Source organism: Hibiscus syriacus, unplaced genomic scaffold (genome assembly GCF_006381635.1).
Source record: "Hibiscus syriacus cultivar Baekdansim isolate YM2019G1 unplaced genomic scaffold, ASM638163v2 tig00110327_pilon, whole genome shotgun sequence".
In the NCBI taxonomy this organism is placed as follows: Eukaryota; Viridiplantae; Streptophyta; class Magnoliopsida; order Malvales; family Malvaceae; genus Hibiscus; species Hibiscus syriacus.
In genome coordinates, this window is record NW_024062684.1 from 320,958 (window position 1) to 336,997 (window position 16,040).

The window sequence follows — 16,040 nt, forward strand, 5'->3', positions numbered from 1 at the left end:
TTTTATCATATTCGAGTCAATGTTCAGTTTAGATGATTGTTTATGTTTCAATAGAAAGAGATAATTTGCTATATATGAATGATTGAGTGATTATTTTATAATTTTTAATAATTAGGATGTTCAATAAAATGACATTATAACTTTTAATATTCGAAGCATTTAACGTAGTTGTATGGTTGAAACTTTTTTTGTATTTTATCTTAGAATGAAATTAATCTAAAATTTAATAGTAAAATAAATATAAACTTTAAAAATCAGTTGCATTTTAGGGTATATTACCGTAATAAATAACGTGGATTCGAATTTAAATAATTGCGGATTACGGCTTCATCCGGCAAAAGAAACCTTGTGCTCTCATGTGTGGTCAAAATTTTTGGAATATGAGAAGACTTGCCAAATACGCCAATATTTTCCATTCAAAGGCAATCCCTTGTTTATATAAAAACAAAGCCCCCATTTCGATTCCTTCAACCTACAATTACTTACCAAAACAACAAACGCTCTTCCACGAACTCGTTTTCCAATGGCACCCGAAAACAGCGGAGGAACCATTGAACCCGATAAGCAAAGGCTTCTCAATCACCACAAGGAGAAACACTTCACCGCCGGAGAGATCGTCCGTGACATCATCATCGGTGTTTCCGATGGTTTAACTGTGCCCTTTGCTCTCGCCGCCGGATTATCTGGCGCCAATGCTAGTTCTTCCATTGTTATCACCGCTGGCATCGCTGAAGTTGCCGCTGGAGCCATCTCCATGGGACTTGGCGGGTAAACTCATACGTATATTAATATTTTCGTTGTTTAGATTATGTTGGGACAATGGGTACTGTTTGGTTACTAAGAAACTTCGAGCAAAATGAAAGTGAAAAGGTGTAAAGATGTTAGGCTTTTGCAGGTATCTTGCGGCTAGAAGTGAAGCCGATCATTACGCGAGAGAGTTGAAAAGAGAGCAAGAAGAAATAATCAGTGTGCCTGATACTGGTAATAATTAAACTATTATTATGAATACAGCTGCATTTCATGAATACAATTGTGTCAAAATTTCTGGCTTCTTTCTTTTGTTGGTGAAAACGCAGAGGCTGCTGAAGTGGCGGAAATACTGGCGGAGTACGGAGTAGAACCGCACGAATATGCACCAGTAGTGAATGCTCTAAGAAAAAGGCCTCAGGCTTGGCTTGATTTCATGATGAAGTAAGTTCAAATTGATATTTGCATTCGTGTTTTCAATCCTTCAACAATTGCGTTATGGGTGGAATCCATTGATTTACTAGCGATTCCAAGTTTTAAGTACCTAACAATTAGGTAAAAAAACAGATTCAAAGTAAACAATTATTTGTTTGCTTCTATTGGAATGAACATTAATATCTAGATTGTAGTAGAGTTGTTTGACGAATTGAGTGAATGAGTGGAGTGGCTTCATTGTCAGTCTCTAAAAAGTAGAGCAAAATGCCAAATTTGCTTTTCAAATGTTCGGCTAAAAGCTGTTTTCTCTTTAAGAAGGTCCCCATGTGGCATGGGATCAGACTGCAACAGGTTCTGGCATGCAACTTTTGGGGCCATTTCGAGTTCCTTTAAAGAAAATTCTCTTTCTTTGTATGTTTGACAAAGATTTCCATACTTTTTTACTACAAGTTCATTCCCTCATTAGTCTTCAGTGGAGTAGAACCATCATATTCAAGGACAAAAATACTACCTACCAACTTTTATTGATTCAAGCAGCAACCAACTAGATGTACTTTAAGTACGATTTCAAGTTTAATTTTTTATAGTTATAGAAAAGTAGTATTGAGAGAGATTTGTTGTCATTTGTTTAAAGGTCCAAATTAACTCAATTTCAGATGGTATTAAAGTTCATGTGATGACTAAATACATGTGATTGATTATTCTATGTTTATCTTTATTATATTTTTATAAAGATCCATCGTATTAATACACAATGACTGATAAAAGGTTAATTAGTTCTACTAATCAATGGATTATATAGTAAGTTGTGGACTTAATTTGTCTATGTACTTTTAAATTTTAAAATTTGATCTTGAATTGAACCGTAGTTGTAAACTCTACTAATTTAAACTATGTTATTAGTCTTTATATTATGTGTAAGTTGTACATTTAGGTCTTATTTTCTGATTTGATTATTTTAAATTCCTACAATTTAATTGTATCGTCCTTGTATTATTTGGATCAGAATTAGAATTTCAAATTTAAAAAAAAATATAAAGGCTAAATCTGGCTAAATTATATTATGAGGACTAATGACATATTTTGATGTTGATAAAATATGCAGGTTTGAGCTGGGATTAGAGAAGCCAGATCCAAGAAGAGCATTGCAAAGCGCATTCAACATTGCCATTGCATACATATTGGGTGGGTTAGTGCCACTCCTTCCTTACATGTTCATACCAAGAGCCAAAGATGCTGTGGTTGCATCAGTGGTCATCACCATAGCTGCACTACTCGTCTTCGGTTACGCCAAAGGTTACTTCACGGGAAACAAACCGGTTAAAAGCGCTCTCCAAACTGCTCTCATCGGTGCCATTGCATCCGCCGCTGCTTTCGGCATAGCTAAGGTTATCCATCCCTAGTTCTTATTTACTAATGTCTGAAGAACCATATAGTTTATCTTGCGGGGTTTTATGTTTTGTTTATAAGAACAGAACATATGGGTTTCCTTTAATCCGTTTAGTGTTCGTATTTAGATTTAAATCCCACATCTCCATGTAATTTTCTCCTTTTATATGTACTCTCATTAGTCATTAAGAGTGAATGCAAAGCTATCATTTTTTACATATTCATAAATTACAATTTCGATCAACATCGTTTCTTAACGACTCTCCACCTAAACTAAAAAATAAACAGCAATAAACATCACCTATCTATTTTCTCTTAGTTGTGCAAGAACAAATACTAAAAATGAATCTCCCATCCCTATTCAATTGAATAATAAAAAAGGAGAATAAACAAAAGGTAAAGCTAAAAAGAAGGAATGTATTAATGGGGCTGATAATCTCATCTAACCAAAATTTTGCAGAGAAGACAAGCATGCTTGATGGTCCCATATTTGATTAGGACACGAACAAACTAAAAGCACGCACGCTCCCATGTGCCTTTCAAGACAGATCTCAGGCTCAGCACTAAGAGTATTAGAGTAACATAATCATGTTTGCCTATGCAACTGTATCAGTGTATGTTAACTGTATGTGTGTGTCTTAAATTCGAATTTGATTCATATTTTAACATAAATATTCTCCATATACATATAAAGAAAATTTGGAGATTTCAGCCATAAATCTGAATAATATTAATACGATATTCATCAGAATTCAAATAACATTTCATTTAATTTCCGTGTTTACATTATATTTTCAACACCATTGCATGTCCTAGGGACCTAGAGAGCACGAACAACTTAAAGCAGTAAAAGATTTAACTGCAGCGAAGCTCCCTAACCTGTAATTTTAATATATATATATATATATATATCTTTAGAAATTATTCGAATGACCTTAACAGTAAAAGAAAACATTATTTTTCTAAAAAAACGAGATTTCAAACAATCGCATCTAAAATATGCATATTGTCAAAATTAATATAAATATATGTATATATATATATATATAACTTTTTATTACCATACATTATATACGGCATTAATGTAATAAAACAAATCAGTATAGTATTGATTCCTACACGATGGTAGCCACGAGCTAGATGCCATATGATACCTCGATATGCATGTGCATTTCATTTTCTCCCTTAATTTCTATATAATGGAAACAAATCTCACTAAGCTTTGTTCAGTCGATAATCTCTACAAATAACATTCATGGCAGAGGTTGAATCTGGTCCAACTCTACTCATCACCGGTGGCGACGGTGAAAGTGAAAGGCGGCCACGTCCAGATTCACTTCATGTCAACGGTGGCGATGGCGCTTACAGCTATACCAGAAACTCCTATTTTCTGGTCTATATCTCGTTTAAGTTTTTTATTCATTACTTGGTAAAACTATACACAAATCTCTCTGAATATTGTAAAATTATAAGTTAGTAGGAGTATATGAAAAAAATACATTTTAATCTCTTTAAAGAAATTTTTTGATTTGATCATTCTAAAGAGATAACTGGATAAGATGTCCTCAGATTACGACTCTATTCTAAATTAGTTTTTGAAAATTTGAAATAATCTATGTCAGTCTTCAAATTATGACATCAATTTAAATTGATCCATAAATTTTAAAGTATTCTATATATGTCCTTAAACCATCAGTATCAAAATGGAATGATACTGGTAGTTTGAGGAATGATATAGAATGTTTTAAAATTTATGGATCAATTTAGAATAGGTCATAATTAGGGACCGATATAAAATGTTTTAAAGTATAGGGACCAATTAAAAATAGATGTCATTGTTAAGGGACTTCCTGTGGAGTTAACTATTCTAAAAGAAGTAAAGTTAGAAGTCAAATCAATGGTAAAATAAGATTTTAACTCCTATAAAAATTTATAATTCAAGTTTTCACTGGAGAATAAAAATTTACGAGACACAATTGACAGAGATTTGCTGCAAATGTGGTTAAGGAAACAATCTAGGGAGCGATAACAATGAAGCTTGATGTGAAGACATTTTCTTCTACATCCAACACAATTTCCATCGCAGATTTGGGGTGTGCTGTTGGTCCGAATACCCACAAACACCATGCAACATATCATACACTTTATACAACAAAAGTACAGCCTCCAATGCCCAAAATCCGACAAAACACTAGAATTCTTAGTGTTTTTTAACGAACAACCGTCCAACGATTTCAACACACTCTTCAAATCTCTCCCTCGGGAAATACCCTACTTCGCGGCCGGTGTCCCGGGCTCGTTTCACTGCCGGTTATTCCCGGCATCCTCAATCCACTTCGCGCACTGCTGGCACGCTGTCCATTGGCTTTCCAAGGAACCAGAAGAACTGCTAGACAAAAACTCAAGTGCATGGAACAAAGGGAGGATACACTACACTAATGCTTCCGACGAAGTAGTCCGAGCTTACGCAGCTCAATTCGCCAAGGACATGGATGACTTTTTGTGTGCGAGAGCAACGGAAATCGTCAGTGGCGGCATGATGGTCATCAGCATGCTGGGTATTCCCAATGAAATGCCTTATTCCCAATTGGCCGAAAGTGTAATGTTCGAGTTCCCGATATACACCCCGTCGCTGGAGGATATGGCGGAGACGGTGGAGAAAAATGGGCAGTTCAGCATTGAGATTTTGGAGTTAATCAACTCAGCTTCTTTAACAAATGGCCGAGTTGATATAAAAGCTTGGGTCGTTCATGTTAGGGCAGCAATGGAAGGAATGTTCATCCAAAACTTTAGCAGTGATATTGACGATGAAATGTTTGATCGTTTGACCAAAAAACTCTTCATGTTTTCTGAACGAGTGGACTCGGGGTACAAGGATCGAAATCAGCTCCTAGTTGTTTTAATCCGAAAATAAATGGTGTTGATAGCACCAGGGACCCATATTGCTATTAGTGGAAAAAGTGGTCTATACAATGCTAAAATTTGATATTCATTATTTAGTCCCTCTACTTTTATAGTATTATTGATTAGATTTACACATGTATTGCCTACGTCGTTTCTCCACTGCATTGGCTCTCTCGTTCGCCGAAAGCATGGTTTTCAGAACGGACCGGTTAGCGAACCGGTCATGTTACCGGTTCACTGGTTCAACCGATCGAATCGGTCTGATCGGTTGGAAGAATCGGACGACGTCATAATTATTTAAAAAATTAAATAAAAATACCAAAAATATTTAATAAAAAAAAAATTTTTTATATCACAAGTCATATTCAAAGCAAGTCATAACATATATAAATTAAAAACCATAAAATCAAGTGAAACAAAATGATTCAAATTAACTACAACATAATATTTAAGGTAAAACATATTAAATAAAAATATAATTATATAACTATAATTAAAAAATAAATTTGGGGCTAAAAAAATCATAACAAAATGATATTGTTTGATTTAATTTTTTTTTTTAAAACAATCCCACATGGCTAAGAAACATAGAAGAGCATCCCAAAAGTCTAAAGAGTAAAAATGTAACATCCGCAATACCGGGTTAGTGACCAAATTGTAAAGTTTCAGAATTTGGTGACTAAAGTATAAGAATGAAATAGTTCAATGATTATTGGATGAATATGATGAAGGTTAATTAGTAATTATTAAAGGAAATTAAGGATTAAATGGTCATTTGACCAGAAAGATTTTTATATTTCTTTTTAAGGTAATATAAACGTGGGAAATTTGAGAAGCATCCAGAGTTCTCTGCTCCTTTCTTCTTCTTCATACGTGGGAGAGCAAGGCAAAGGTAAGTTTAATTTCAGTTGATTAATTCTTAAGTTTTAAGCTTAGTTTTGATTCTTTGGGTATTAAATAAGCTTAAGGAAAGCTTATATGGGATTTAAACAATAAGATAAAGGAATTATGAAGGAATTTGCAATATGAGTTTTAAGATGAAATTTTGATATGGTATGGTTGTTGAAGTTTTATGGATGAATTTGACTTGTCATCAATCCAATTAAGAAGTATGAAGTGTTAGAATTGGAATTAGAACACATTGAAAATTTGGTATGATTTTTGAATCTCATATGGAAGATAGGATTTTGAGGTTTAAGATGAAATAAATGAATATAGATTGGTTTAAGTATGTGTATTAGAGTTAAGAATGAAAAGTGGATAATATATGAAGTGTTTGAGTGGAAATGAAGTAATTTTCGGGTTGAAAATATGATTTCTGGGCAAGGGGAATCGGTACCCATTCGAGAGGAACCGATACCCCTTCAAACGAACAACATTTCCAGAATGTCATTAGGGAATCGATACCCCCATAGTAGGGAACCGATTCCCCCTAAAGGAAATTGTGAATATGAGTTTAATAAATTCGTTTAAGTTGCTAGTATCCAACTACAAGGTGTAGGTATCTAATGATTGCCTCAAAATGTACATTTATGTAGATTCTATGCATAAAGCAATTCCGGAACGTTTGGCAAGTAAGATCGATCAAGGGGAAAGATAAGAGATTGGAATTGACTAGTGAGGCCAGGTGAGTGCATATTCAATAGTATACGATGTGCGATGGGAATAAGACTTGCGATGAGTCTATTTCCTAAAGTGTTACACATGAATTCATGATTAAAGGCATGAGTGGAATATGCATGTATGTATGCTTGATTATATGGATTGATCTGTTCTTTTATGTGTTAGATGATAAAGTATAAGTAATTACATAAGAAAGGTTATGAATTATATGAGATATAAACTATGTGATCATAGTAAAATATAATTATATTATTATATGATAAGTGAAATAAGCTGGATAATATTGATCTATAGGATGAAGTGAGAATAGTACACTAACTAGGAGATTTGAACATAAATGATAAGATGAACATACAAGATAAGCTAGATGGGAAAGATTCATATGTTTAAATAAAACTATAACACATGGGTTGTATGATAGAAATTTATGAAGTTATATGAGAAGATTATAGGAGTTATATGAAATTGAATTAAGTAAACAGATTAGATTATATATATAAAGAAATAATAGAAGTGAGATGTGTTTATAAGTCTGCCATAGATGAATATGAATATGAATTATAAGAGTGCTATATGATTTATATTAGGATAAATCTTGAGGATATATATATATATATAGATATATATGAAATAAATGAAATGAATTATATGAATACATAATTATGTGATGAAATGGTGGATTACCTGAACATGTGAATATATATATGTTTAAGAGAAGGCATAAGATTAAGATATAAGCAATGTGACTATAAGTATATGTGCTCTAAGTGATATGACTTATAGGTATTTCTATTATAATGTTACATAATATGTTATGTATGTTAAAGGAATTATGTGATGGTATAAGAATTGATATGAAATATATATATGTGAAAACAAGTATATGTTATGAGATAAGACCTATGATTATAAGCTACGTGAAAGTGTTCTATGTGTTTCTATATGTTATATGAAGTATATGATTGTATGTGAACAAGATATAATAAGTATGTTTACCTGAATAAATGTGATTGGGTGAGAAATGATAGAAATTATCTAAAAACATGATATATGTGACATGTGAATTATATGGAAATGATCTACGTGTAAGTGAACTACGTGACTATGTGATAATATGAAAAGAAGCTATGTGATACGTGATATGTGAAAGTGAATTACAAGTTTATGTGAATATTTGAAATGAAATAAATGATAACGCCCATGTTATGTGTCATGAGAGCTAGGGGTATAGTTGGCATGCCAAGAGTCGAGGGTCTACGCGGTCTTTCGGGACATATGTATATTCTTTGGAACATGTGTGAAGTCTTGAAAGACACATACTTGATCCCTAGTATATGTATATGATTCTTAAGGAATTCTAAGTGGTCCTTATGGACATTATTATATGGCACTACGGTGCAATTCTACGCGGTCCTTCGGGATATATATATATTTTGTGGAACATGTGTGAAGTCTTGAAAGACACATACTTGATCCCTAGTATATGTATATGATTCTTAAAGAATTCTATGTGGTCCTTATGGACATCATTATATGGCACTACGGTGCAATTCTACGCGGCACTTCGGTGCAATTATACGAGCTGTGGTGACAGCATTAGTGCACAACCTCTATAGACTCACATATCGATAGTTCTCACATATGTACATGGGCTAATCCAGAGATATGAACAAATATATGTTAGTGGTATTATAAATGCTATAGAAATGATATGATGTTGTGTGTGTATAGTGTTTGATTGAAAAAGTATGTGATTACATGATAAATTGTTAATGATGAATTATGTGTACATATGTATTTACTGTAATTAATCTGATATGATTTTATATGATACAAAAAATGCATGGAATTGCTATAACATGATAGAACAGAACATGCATGTATCGATATATGTTATTAAGTGCATTATAAGTTGTTATGCCTCACTAAGTCTTCGACTTAGCTTGTGATTGTTTCACACGTAGGTTTCGAGAAGAGTAAAGAGTAATGCGGAGCAAGACAGGTCAGTTTTCCTTACCAAATGTCAAATCAGAAAATGTATGTACTGTTTATAGAGTGTAGTTGGCATGTAGTCTAAAGATATAAATGGTATGAACTCTGATATCTGTTGTAAACGTTTTGAAATAATTTAAATGTTATCAAAGTTTTTAAATTACTCATTATTTTATACGAATAAATGTTTGAAAAGTCAATGTGACACTTCGAACTCGTATCCGGGTCGGATACGGGTTGGGGGTGTTACAAAAAATATGAGAACAAAACAATCCCACCTTGCTAAGAAACATAGAAGATCATCACAACTAACTTCTATAAATAATAGAGGTAATTTAGCATTCAAAATCATGGAGCCTTTTGGTGAGCATTGAGTGAACTATTCTTTCACTTCAATCAAGCTCGAATTTTAGGCTTCAATTGAGCTTCTAATTTTTTTTTTAGTTCAAGCCTTTTTGAGTTCAAGTTTCAATATTATATTTCGAGTTCGAGTTGAACTTGATAATTTTTAACTTGTGAGTTTGAGTGGAGTTGAGCTTACTTTTAAAGTTTTCAAGTTCGAGTCGAGCTCAGCAATACTCGAGTTTGACTTGGCTCGTTTAACAAACGACGTTTGGTTTAATTTTTTTTTTTTAAATAAAATTTCTGGTTTTTTCCAGTTTTCAACCGGTCCGGTTCGAACTGTTCAACAGTTCTGGCCGGTTCACTAATAGCGTTATTCGGAGTGGAACGGAGGCAGGATTCATATACATACACCAAACCAACATAATTTGAAGCATATCATACAATGTTTTTTTTTCTTCTCAATCACAACCACTGGATATTTACATTAGACAACATTCATGGTACTTGGGAAACATTAACTACCCAGATTTACATACTTCGTACAACGGGAAACATATGCCGAGCAACCTCAATCCAAACCCAATCGGTGTCGAAACCGGTATTCCAAGGACGACATATCCAAAGCTCTCCGAATATTCGTCTTCTCTTCCTTGGTTTGGATCAGCGCTTGTCGTAAACATACCAAGCAAAGCTCAGAAAATGATCCCTATTCATTCCCTCATTATACTGACCAAAATAACTTGGATGGCATGTGACATAGTACCAAGCCGAGGCTTTTGCATATGCAGCATCTATTTCATCCCCGATCCACTTCGCGTTTCATTGAACCATGACCTAGCTTCCTTTTTCAGTGACCTTACGGCCATACTGACGGCTTCCGCATCTCTTATCTTCGTGGAAGATCTCGACATTTTCATGACACGCCCACTAAGATTTCAGCCTCGTCTTGATCCCATAATAGTCCATCAAGTTCCACAGTTTGTAATCGTAATTACTTTTGTGGAAGAAAACATCACCCTGAAAAAGGAACCTAGGTCATGGTTCAACGAAAAGCGAAGTGGATAGGATGATGAAACAGATGAGGCATATGCAAAAGCCTCGGCACTATGTCACATACCATCAAGTTATTGGGGTCAGTATAATGAGGGAATGGATACGGCATTATATAATAATTACATATCTAATTTTCTATTTATATTCCTTTTTTTATGGGAAGATTTTCGTGTAAATTGCATTATGGAAAATTGAAAAATCAATATGAAAATGACGACAAGGCCTTGCTTGTCAGTCCTCAGTACGGCACTAAGCTTTTTTTTTTTTTGGATAATTGGCAAAGCGTGCTAACGGTGGAGTTCCTGGGATCCGTTGTGCCCAATCTTAATGTAAGATATTTGTCACCCTTGTGCATTTTCCATGATAACTATAATTTTAATGAATTACATAAAAAAAACTTATATAAAAAAATATAAAGAATCTTATAGTTTAATATAAAAGTTAATTTTTTAATAAAAAATATAAAAAAATTAACTTTTATATTATTTAGAAAAATACAAACATATATATAAATCAACATAAAAATCATTTTTTTTATAATTCCTAATAAAATGAATGACTTATAGGATCTAATCTCTATTTCTATAAGTGTCTTGATTTTGATCCTTTCATATTTCATATGAAAAATACATCACATAACGTGTATCATAAGATTAATCGGGTAGAAAAAGGATTATAATTTAATTTGAATTTGTCAGGTTTCGAACTGATGCAATAAGATCAATTTTTTAAAAAAAAGATTCTGAGTTGGAGTAGGGTAGGATCAAATCGGATTTTATTAAAAATGATGTGAGATCAAACAGATTGAATACGAATTTAAGATGAAAATATTGGATTTGATCCAGGAATAATCGTATAATTGACTCATAAATAAAATGAATTTTTATATTCATGTTGGGTCGGAACGATTTTTATCCAGAAGTTCATATTGGATTAAACTCCCCTAAATTCGGATCAAATATCACATAAGAGGTATAATTCTTTGGTCCGATTCTGATCGACCATCAACCCAACGCGTTTGATCCCTATACAAGTAACATATGGTACGATAAGTGGTAAAAGAATCAATAATTTTATTGATGTAAGGGGAATGATATGCATTTAATTTATAGAGATAAAAATCTTGAGACGATGACTTATTAAACTTGTTATCATTTATTACTAAACTATGTGAAAATGAACCTGTAAAAAAATCATGACACTGACATTACATGCTATTTAGAGACAAACTTGCATGCTAATGAAGTTCAAGTAATACAATAAACATTGTTTAGTTGGCAATCGATCGAATAGAATTTAATAACACGGTCAAAAAAGCAAAATTTGATAGATCTAAAGGTAAATTTATTTATTCAATATACCATAAATTCATCCATCACAAATTAGAAAGATTATACTTAAGACCTATGTGATGCTGTTGGGCATAAAGTAGACAAGAAAATCAAAACAACAGTTTTTCCAACCATTTGTAAGCGAAACCGGACAGAGCCAGCTCCCTGGCTAAAGGTATATTTCTCTCCTTTCTCATTCATAGGCCTTCTCCCAATCATCTACAACCTCCAACGGCTCAGATTCATTAAAACCACCACCTGACAGACTACCTGAGTTCGAATTGGCAGCTCTAGAATCCATTTCTGAATTGGTTAGAACTCCGGCTGGCTTCGGAGAATCTTCCGTTTGAACTGCTCTCGAGGAGGAGTTTACGGCTGTTTCAGAATCAAGAACACTCCACCAATTAACTGAAGCAGCAATCGGAGGTGCCTTGCCTTTCCATACAGACCCCAGATCATAAGGGATACCAACAGACTCTTCACCACCCCATGAATCGTCCTTCCACCTGAGCTCCTGAACTACAGCCTTCTTCCATGGATTTTCCTTTGAAGATGAGATTGTTCCTGCTCCTCCCCATGCATTATTAGCAGACGATGCTCCTGATACTGCACCACTCTGAACAAAGGCAACTGCCCCATTATAAACTGAGCCATGATCCAATCTCCTCATTGCTGTTGCAGAACGAGCCGGATCACTGAACACAGCCAATGCATTCTTGTCGCTCAACCAAACAAGTTCACACTCCCCACCAAATCTCAAAACCAATGCACTTACATCAGCTTCACGGGGAAAATCTAGGAAGGAAACAACTAGTCTTGGATCCATGTCTACCAGAGAATCAAATACAGGTGGATGTAGTGCCCTGGCACCGGTCGACCCCTTAACACCAATGATCCAAGGAGGTGGTATGGATTTGGGTGAAACATGAACAACAATAAAACGCTTGGGCTCCCAACCAGCGGCACCAATAGCAAGCTTCCATCTTCCTGCAATTATCCTGAAGGCATCTCTTTTATCCTTCAGCATTGGGCAGAACACGTGAACTTTGAGACTGGTTGTTGTTCCTCTGCTCTTGCCAAGTACCAAAAACTTGCATCTCTCCTCTATACCTATAACCCACTTCGGATCTCGCCTATATAGGCCAGAAAGCATCTCAAATGTAACTGAGTTCTCACCAAAATGAAGAGCATCCAAGTTGGGGGGAGTAATGTCAAATTCATCTGCAAGAACCCGTTTGCGCTACAACTTAGCACATTCATCATCACACATAAGCTTCCTTTGTCCAAGAGGAATCCTCTTGTCAGTTGATTCCACTGGTTGAAGGGGCACTGGAAATTTTTGGATGATAGAAGCTTCAAAAACTGTATCAGCACTGAAACTACTAGTAGAGCCCCCAGCATCACAAGGAACAGTTGCAGTTATCCAACCACAAGAACATGTGATTGTGATTTGAAAATCACACCTAACATCAGGACAAGGTGCAGTACATGTGTGCCTACAGTCAGTACATGTGTGCCTACAGTCTCTCCTTGGGGCACCACATGCCTGCCCACAAGAAGTCCTGAAGCCCGATTGAGCTTCAGAAGAGATATCACATGGTGCTGGGTGACATGTTCTACCACATGCATGCAAACCACACTGCCTGGTCTTGCCGCAAAGTTTGTTGCATCTAATATCTTTTGATCCACACGGAACGTTTCTAAGAACAACATGTCCTCCAATGCACTCCTTCGCCAATGGCACAGAACATGGTGGACAATCTCCAAAGTGGCAGATGTGAGAAGATAAATGACCACAAGCCTGTGGAACTGAGCATGGAAGTTGACAAGAAGGAGGTGGCATGCCACAAGGCAATGGAGGAGGGATTGAAGTTCTTCCACAAGCACATGCCAAATCAGTGAAGATTGTTTCCAAGCATGGAGGACAGTGACCACTATGACAAAGAGATTCACAAAAATGTTGTCCACACCTCAGCTTTTTCCCACAAGACATTTGGCAAAAATGTGGATCCCAATCGCTAGACCAAAGATTATTTGAACTTGAGAGAGGACAGCTTCGTTCACTACATCGATGTCTGCCACAATTCTTCTTCCGCCCACAAGGCTTGTCACATGTAAATCTCTCATTCTAAAGTGTTGTTTTGTAGCACTCCACCCTCCGAGAAGTTGATCCACATCAACATTTTTGGGTGACAAGAACTGAGCAAGGTGGACAATCCTCAGCATGACACACTTGGTCGCATCGGTGCACTTTACAAGGAAGGAACTTGGCACATATCTCTGAACAAGTTGGAATTGGGTCCAAACAACTTTGCCTTTGCTCCTGCAAACTTGTTTTCCCACAGTAACAAGACTTAATCTTGCTTGGCATTAACTGACAATCCCCACAAGGACCAGGATGGCAAATCTCAGGACAGTTATGATTACCACATCTAAGTTTCTTTCGACAAGTTGACCCACAAGAAAAGATACCATCTTCTGCTTTCACTTTCCCCTTCACAACCATGTCTCCATATATTACATTCTCAAACTTTGTCTTGCAGAAACAAGGGGCATCAATTACAACCTGACAAGGATCACAAGCTCCCACATGGCATATCTGCTCACACCTATGACGCCCACACTCAAGAAGTTTATCACAGCACTGACCACAGGTAAGAACTGACTTTCTATCAGAGCATCTGGTTGTAATAACTTTCTTCCCACAAGGACACAACCGTGGAGAAGCAAACGCCTTACAAGGAGGGCATGGACCAGGGTGACACTGCAAAACACATACATGAGGACAAAGCTCATCCTTCATCACCCCAGAACCTAGTCCTAGTTCCTTCTCAAGCGGCTTTCCACACGGCTCCCCACATGAATGTGGTGTCAAATAAAAATCTGAAGGTGGGTCTATCTGCTTCCCGCAAAAGCAAACATACAATATCTCCCCTAGAGAATGTTAACTGCACAGATTGACAGCCCGGACAACGCCAATTGAAACCTTGATTCTTCTCAGCCACTAAATCAACAGAAGTGGGCGCCCTAGCCCACTTCCTAATACAATTGAGGTGAAAAATGGAGTAACAATTCGAGCACGACCAAATAGAGGCAGATCTCCGTACCATATCATAACAAACCATACACTCGACCGTGATATTTACAAGCTTGTCCTGAATTTCCTGCACAAGCTGTGGCAAATTCGGATCAATTTCCTTCCTCACAGCCACAGGATTCTCACTCCTTCCCTTTTCTCTCTCTCTCTCCTATGGTTGGTGGGCCGACCAATTTGTCTATTCCTATAATTATCATTTCGAGTTGAGGCGTGGTTCACATTGGGGGCAGCTGTTGAATTGCTAGCGGAGATGGTTGTTGTAGATGAAGAAGAGCCTCTAGGAACCCATTCTTGACGAGTGCTTTGGAAAGGATTTCTTGATCTATGTCGGCCTCGAAAGCTCATGTTATCGGTTTTGGACGTCAACCAAACTTTGTATACCTAACTGAAAATTTTTACGAAAACAGAAAAGATTCAAAACACTATCCATTGTTCCAAATCGAAGACAAATAAACAAGAAAATGAAACGAACAACACAAATCGAATTGCGGACAAAAGAGGTAACCAAAATGACGTATCTCAAAAACCAATTAGAAAAAAAAAAACATAAAGCCAAGAATTATGGGAAGAAAGCGGAAGACAAAGATATGCAGCACACCTGATTGATGAAATGAACAAAAGAAAAAACCCAAAGCGTTTCGCCTTCTTGTTTTTGTTTTTGTTTGGATAAATAAGATTTTATTTATCAAATAAGAGTAATACAAAATCCCAAAAAGGGTCAAACTCCACTATATACAACAAAAATAGTTAGCCTATATTCCAATTGTTACAACGAAGTATATTAACATTGTCAAGCCTATTAAAATCTCTATTCTTATGTTGAGCACCAACTATTTCTTTTATAGAACCAAATAAATCTTCAACAGTTCAAGTTTTTCCTTGAAATTTGTGTCTGTTTCTCTCCTCCCATACTTTGTAGATGAAAGCACACCATGCAATCTTTATAATGGAGGTTAAGAGATATTTACCTTTCCAAGTTGAAGAAGCCCAATCAAGCTTGTTTTCCCATGACATTTGAGGAATGGACAGAAGAGACAGATTCAAAATACCATTCCAAAGAGAAGTAACCATAGTGCAGTCAACAAATAAATGGTTTCTCGTTTCAAGGGCATCATTGCAAAGAA

The 16,040-nt window shown here is 35.6% G+C and overlaps 2 protein-coding genes and 1 pseudogene across 2 annotated transcripts; 2 read left to right on the top strand and 1 right to left on the bottom strand.

Annotated features, from left to right (window-relative positions):
• Positions 1 to 493: 493 nt before the first annotated feature.
• Positions 494 to 2,784, top strand: LOC120118196 (vacuolar iron transporter 1-like). Its single transcript, XM_039138317.1, has 4 exons — positions 494 to 768; positions 896 to 981; positions 1,077 to 1,191; positions 2,288 to 2,784. Exons 1-4 carry the CDS (start codon positions 524 to 526, stop codon positions 2,583 to 2,585), a joined length of 744 nt encoding a protein of 247 aa, XP_038994248.1. The 5' UTR covers positions 494 to 523; the 3' UTR covers positions 2,586 to 2,784.
• Positions 2,785 to 3,826: 1,042 nt separating this feature from the next.
• On the top strand, positions 3,827 to 5,485 carry LOC120118219 (loganic acid O-methyltransferase-like). Its single transcript, XM_039138328.1, has 2 exons — positions 3,827 to 3,964; positions 4,658 to 5,485. Exons 1-2 carry the CDS (start codon positions 3,827 to 3,829, stop codon positions 5,483 to 5,485), a joined length of 966 nt encoding a protein of 321 aa, XP_038994259.1.
• Positions 5,486 to 11,798: 6,313 nt separating this feature from the next.
• On the bottom strand, positions 11,799 to 15,553 carry LOC120118122 (annotated as a pseudogene).
• Between the last annotated feature and the right edge of the window lie 487 nt (positions 15,554 to 16,040).

Coding starts and splice junctions, on each gene's coding strand:
- LOC120118196 (XM_039138317.1), top strand. CDS start 524: ATGGCACCCGAAAACAGCGGAGGAACCATTGAACCCGATAAGCAAAGG. Junction 769..895: donor ATCTCCATGGGACTTGGCGG/GTAAACTCATAC, acceptor AGGCTTTTGCAG/GTATCTTGCGGCTAGAAGTG. Junction 1,192..2,287: donor TGGCTTGATTTCATGATGAA/GTAAGTTCAAAT, acceptor TAAAATATGCAG/GTTTGAGCTGGGATTAGAGA.
- LOC120118219 (XM_039138328.1), top strand. CDS start 3,827: ATGGCAGAGGTTGAATCTGGTCCAACTCTACTCATCACCGGTGGCGAC. Junction 3,965..4,657: donor CCAGAAACTCCTATTTTCTG/GTCTATATCTCG, acceptor TTTCCATCGCAG/ATTTGGGGTGTGCTGTTGGT.